General features: G+C 42.5%; 1 protein-coding gene across 1 annotated transcript; it reads left to right on the top strand.

The window, feature by feature from the left end:
• Positions 1 to 2446: 2446 nt before the first annotated feature.
• Positions 2447 to 5139, top strand: EMWEY_00055410 (hypothetical protein, conserved; the record flags this gene model as incomplete). The annotated part of the gene is made up of 8 exons (XM_013480258.1): positions 2447 to 2571; positions 2781 to 3097; positions 3267 to 3470; positions 3572 to 3679; positions 3933 to 4016; positions 4217 to 4275; positions 4533 to 4840; positions 5052 to 5139. 8 exons carry the CDS (start codon positions 2447 to 2449, stop codon positions 5137 to 5139), a joined length of 1293 nt encoding a protein of 430 aa, XP_013335712.1.
• Between the last annotated feature and the right edge of the window lie 976 nt (positions 5140 to 6115).

The raw sequence follows: 6115 nt of genomic DNA, 5'->3' as shown, positions 1-6115 counted from the left end.
ATTTAGACGTCATTGGCAGTCTAAGCAGGCTGCTGCAGCTGTGTCAGACACTGCGGAACAAGAAAAAAAAATCCAAGGGGCGGATCAGAGTGTAGTTTCTCGACTCACCCCACGTGCTGCATGCACCTTGCCGAATCTGCAAAAGAAGAAGGCGAGAGCCGTGTTTGCGATGTTGCTGCTGGTGGTATCCTTGTCCAGCTTATGTATCGCTAGCTGCAACAGAACCGCCAGAGCAACTTCGTGGCTGTTGTGCGAGTCCTCTGCAAGGCTATAGTGCTGCAGCAGTCTCTTTTCGTCCTCTGGGGTCACCGGCGGCGTGCTGTTGATGGATACGTCCTGTTTGTCCTGCTACGAACAAACTGCCAGAAAATATGCGCATGCAAATGCGCACACACATACAAACAAAACCGGCGTGCATTTATGCAACATTCAGAAATGAGCAAAACCCATGCAACGTAGAAAAGCGGTCATACGGCAGATAATTAAATGTAAGAATGCAGACAGGCAATGCATACATCCATTCAACATGCCCATAAGGTCATGTACCTACGGAGTGCATACACGTTGCAGGTGTGTGCAGCAAAGGGCCAATTATTTCACGTATGTATGCATTCATGTATAGAGGCGTTGTAGGGTCCCGTCAGCACGCACTTCCATTCACATCGCAACACATAGAATGGTGCTTCACAGTTTGATTTAGCACAATTTAAGATGACTAACAAATGCTTTTATGGATAAAAAGTTAAATAAATAAGTGAAGAACAAATTAAAATATAGAAATGCGACGGCGGCAGGATTCGAACCTGCGCGGGCAGAGCCCAGTGGATTTCGAGTCCACCTCCTTAACCACTCGGACACACCGCCGACGTCTGCCGCCGTGCAGTTTAATAGATCCATTAGGGTTTAAGCGTAGTGTTTAGGGTTTAGTGAGGTATTTAGTATAGTATCGTATATGCCCGTATGCCAGGAATATACAGCGTAAGACTGGGTGTATAGACAGACATAGGAAAGGCAACAAGGAAAGAAAATGAAAAAAAGAATAAACAGATAAGAACAATCAAATGGTTGATATGATTCCCTAACAAGCAACAAACCCTTATTTCAATTGATTAACTCTCCTACTTTTCCTCAGGGAACAGCAGCACCTACACTTTATGCCCCCTCAGCGCGTGTTAGCAGACAGACAAACTTATCCAGCAACCACTATGTACATCCCTTTGGCTAACTGCAGCTAGCTACAGCTAGTTGTAGCAAGTTGTAGGAACTACATCCAGGTGTATGCCCTAAGTGAGCACGAATAGACGGGCATAAGCAGCAACGGCAATCCCATAGAACTAATGCCTTTGTCAACTGGTAGGGGAGGACTAAAAGCAAATAAAGGAAAAGGAATAAATAAATGTGTTGAGTATCGGATGCCCTCATTTCTTTTTATTGTTTATTGTCATGTTATTATTAGTTACTAGGGGGGTTAGTTGTTAGTACATCAGATGCAGTCTGTGGCGTACAAAGGGATATTCTCGGCGGTTTTCCATGTTATAATCAACAAAATACTTAAACTAATTGAAGCAAATAAGTAATAATTCATAAGAAGGAGGAAAAGGTGGAAAGAATAACCAGTCACTGTCACCGTGTGCATCATGGCCACGCTGCGTATACACCGCAACGAACGCAGGCACATCCCTCCAGGTGTTTTAACCAGCATAAATCCTTTCTTCATTTTACACTTTTAATTGAAATTACTATTTTACTGAATTTTATTTATTTTTCCCGTATCTGTTGCCTTCTGACGGCGGCAAGTTGCAGTTCGTTGGGGGGCCCCAACGACAGTGGCTAGGTTGGTACTGGCAGCAGCACCAGGGGCCCTCCCCACCTTTACCATTGGTGTTTGTGGTGGTCTAACTGTTTATTCGTATACTTGTATAAAACTAAGTACTTATTATTAATATGTATAGTGTATAGACACCTTATTTAAGGTGCTTCCAGGTCAATTTGCATCTTTATTGGCTATTCTCTCCTTTGACTCTGCGGTATAAGCACATATAGGGAGTGACCTTTGTTTCTTTCTGCCGCTTTCTTCCTCCTTCTACCTCTCTTTGACCTTTTTAAATCGTAAATCCTAAACCCTTGACCCCAAACACTCAGTCTAATGTCTACAACACCTACCAGGTGCTGCAGCTCCCTATACACCCGCCCCTTGCTGCAGCTTAACGTGGGCCTCCGCCCCCCACCACGGGGGCCCGCAGCGCTGTCTGTACACCCGCCGGTCCCAGCAGCAGCTGCTGCTGGTCATGCAGCAGTAGCAACAGCAACAACGGCAACCGCAGCAACAGGACGGGAGCTGCCTTGCAGAGCCAAGCCTTGGCCTGTACAACTCCAATGTTGTACAGGGGTCCCCCGGGGGCCCCTTGAGGGCCCCCATTCCTTTATACAGAAAGAGGGCACAGTTATGTGGGGCCCAAGGAGTGTTTCCTTTCGCCACTTCTCCCGTGCTGCTGAGGTGAAGACAATTGTTGTAGGGGGCTCCGAGGGGCCAAGGGGCCCCTCTGGGGGGACCCAGGGGCCCTCCGAAGGGTACCAAACCCTTAGCGATCTCCTGCAGGAGGAGAATACATTAAGCGGCCTCTTTGAAAGCTACAATAACAAGGAGTACATATGTTGAAAACGCTAAGCCCCAAACCCTAGACCCTAAACCCTATTTTACCAAATATAAGGAGAGACTCACGGTTTAACCCATGAGAATTGAAGGTTTGTTGCTCTTTTGTGGTGTATGTACATTGCAGGAGGTCTCTTAGTTCTCTGCTGTCTTTTCAGCAGTTGCAACATGGTGGTGCTGCAGCAGGAATAAAACAGCAGGAGGTGCAGCAGGAGGATGAGCATATGAATAATACAATTGAGGACGAAGGTGTATTAAGTTGGGGCATATCTGCTGAGGTGTCTAGACAGGTATCAATAAAAAGATTACGTCCTTCTTTAGGTAATTGTATACCATTTAAAGAATTTTTATCTTCTTTAGCGGCAGCAAATATCTTCAAACAAAATCATCATTTATCTACATTACCTGCTATACAACTTATGCAGCATTTACCACTTAGTGCAGGTAAATTCTATAAACCCTAAACCCTAAACCCTAATTATTCTGGCCTATGCACAACAGGGGAAACAGAGTGTGTTGTGCACCTACACGGAGGGGAACTCCAGCTAAGGGCTAAAAGAATACCGTGGACCAGTAAATTCTAGGGTTTAGGGTCTTATACATTTGCATGCAGCCATGGAGGCCCTGTTAAGAAGTAGCCCTTCTTTATACTTCAGCATTAGTGATTTCTGTAAGGCTTTAGAGCCCCTGCTGCTGCAGCGGAGGGGCCCCTCAGGGGCCCTAGAAGGGGCCCCTGGAGGGGCCCTTGGGGGCCCCCCTCTACATGCCGAAAATGACGAATGGGGAGACCGGAAAGAAGTCCGCAGAGCACTAGAAGGTATGGCACACCTAAAGCCTAAACCCCAAACCCTAAACCCTAAGCCCCAAACCGTAAACCCTAATCCCTAGCAGGACGTGGTGTGAGGGTTTTCTGCACAGGGTTATTTGAGGAGATGCAGGGGAGTCGCAGTGGGGCAGCAGATGCCTTGGAGGTTTTGCAGGGTTTGTCTCGTTATTGTAGGGTTAGTGCAGAAGACAGAATAAAAGGTGAGTATAAACCTCAAGCAGGTAGAGATAAAAGGGACAAACAAAAGGAAAAAAGGGACAAGGAGACAGAGGGAGAGAGGGAGAGAGGAAGAGAGGGAGAGAGGGAGAGAGAGGAAGAGAGGGAGAGAGGGAGAGAGACGAAGAAAGAAAGTGTTGAAAAAAGAGGATACATTAGGGTTTAGTTATTAGTGTTTAGGGTTTAGGGTTTAGGGGTTAGGGGTTAGGGTTTAGGGTTTAGGGTTTTGTGTCTCAGCGAGCTTCGCGTTGCTTGATAAAGAACATCGAGGGTTTTTAAACTTTTTCGTTGTTGCTGCTGTCTTCCATCACCTTCATCGCAGTGCGCCTCCAAACCCTAAACCCTAAACCCTAATCACTATGCCCTAAACACTAAACCCTAAACCTTTGGCTGTCTAGCATAGACTAAGCATGGAAATTTAGCGGTGTGTACTAGGGTTTATGACCTCGTTGCTATTTGTCTGAATGACACCAAAGGCAACTAGGGTTTAGGGTTTAGGGTTTAGGGTTTGTGTGTTGCAGTGTTGCTGACTCCTTCGATTGTTGACAAACTCCGTCGTGCACAAATCGCCTTCGATAACGTGAGTACTGCTGGGGTGTATAGGCAGCTCGCTGTCACCCCAACAGATACAGTAAATATTATTTATGTATATTGTGCATAATATTATATAATATTATATATACATTATATGTGTATAAAAAGAGACAATTTATAGATATATATATGTATACAAATTATTTACGTATGCGTAAACCTTTTGTTAAGTAATACATGTATAAATAGAAAACCTTATACATGCGGTTTAGGGTTTAGGGTTTAGGGTTTGTTGTGTGACAGGTGGATGATTTAGCATTAGCGAGTGCCGTTGAATTATTTAAAAGAAAATATCCTTTCCTTAAAATCTCCCGTGGCAGTTGCTGCAGCATGCAAGGAAGAGCAGCAGCAATGACAGCAGAAGCAGCAGCAGCAGCAGCACCACCACCACCACCAACAGTAGCGGGAGCACCAGCAGCAACAGCAACAGCAGCAGCAGCAACAACGGACAGCAGCAGCAAAGTTCTCTTCGTAGACACTAATGAGGAACCATGGAAGTCTGTCTCTCATTACTCAGGCCTAACCCTCTCTTTTGATGAATTCGTTAAAGAGTAAGTCTAGGGTTTAGGGTTTAGGGTTTAGGGTTTAGGGTTTGGAGTCTAGGATTTGGACTTTACGATTTAGGGTTTAGTGTTTAGAGTTTACTGTTTAAGGTTTGGGGTCAAGGATTCCCGGTTTAAGGTTTAGGGTTTAGGGTTCAGGGTTTGGGGATTACGGATGAGGGTTTAGGGTTTAGGGTTTAGGGTTTGTGGTGTTTCTAAGGTGTCGAGACACCCCAAAAGAGGCATCAATTAACGCGACATCTTTGTTGCGATTACCCCTCATTGTTGCATTAAGGGATTTATTTTAGAGGGGCGGGGCCCCCTCTAGCTAGCTACAGCTAGCTAGCTACACCTAGCTGTAAAGTTCATTAGCTAGCTGGCTAGCTAGCTATCCAGCTAGCTGGGAGGGAATGTATAGCCTCCAGAGGCGACCCATGAGCTGCGGCGCAGATACTAAGTAGCTAGCTAGCTAACAAGCTAGCTAGCTAGCTATGTGGCTAGCTATGTCGCTAGCTAGCTAGCTAGCCAGCGTGTCTTGCTGTCTTTGTCTCTGCTGTTGTCTCTTTTGTCTCCTTTTGTCTCTTCTTGCTGTGTATACAGATATATCCGTATATATATAGTAAATATATTTTTATATTTATATATACGTATAAATATATATATGTGTAAATATAAATATACGTATGTATATATAAATAAATATATATATAGATGTACATATATACAGTATATAAGTATATATGTTACTCGTATAGTAATTATATATATATTTGTACTTATATATACATATATTTATGTATAAATATATATGTATATGTATATATATAAATAAATGAGTAAATATATAGAAGTATATATACGTATACGTATACGTATATATGCTAGTAGTATACAGGTATTTAGGCTTATTATATAATATATAGGTATATGTATGTAATATATACGTATGTATACCTATATATACGTATATATGTATACGTATATAGATGCATATATATTATATATTTAGTTTATGTATAGATGTAATATATATGTATATATACATGTATATATATACATATATATGTATAGATATATGTATAGATATTATACAGATGTGTGTATATATATGTATAAATATAATTATATGTATATATATGTATGTATATATTTATATGTATATATGTGCGTACAGGTGTATAGTATATATGTATAAATGCAGTATATATTCAGGTGTACGTACAGCTAATTTATACAGTTGTCTGTATGCATTTTTTACTAGTTATATATATATATATATATTAT

This window comes from Eimeria maxima, genomic scaffold (genome assembly GCF_000499605.1).
Source record: "Eimeria maxima Weybridge genomic scaffold, Emw_scaff1764, whole genome shotgun sequence".
NCBI lineage: Eukaryota > Apicomplexa > Conoidasida > Eucoccidiorida > Eimeriidae > Eimeria > Eimeria maxima.
The sequence above is the reverse complement of the archived record's forward strand: the minus strand, read 5'-3'. Positions and strand labels throughout refer to the sequence as shown.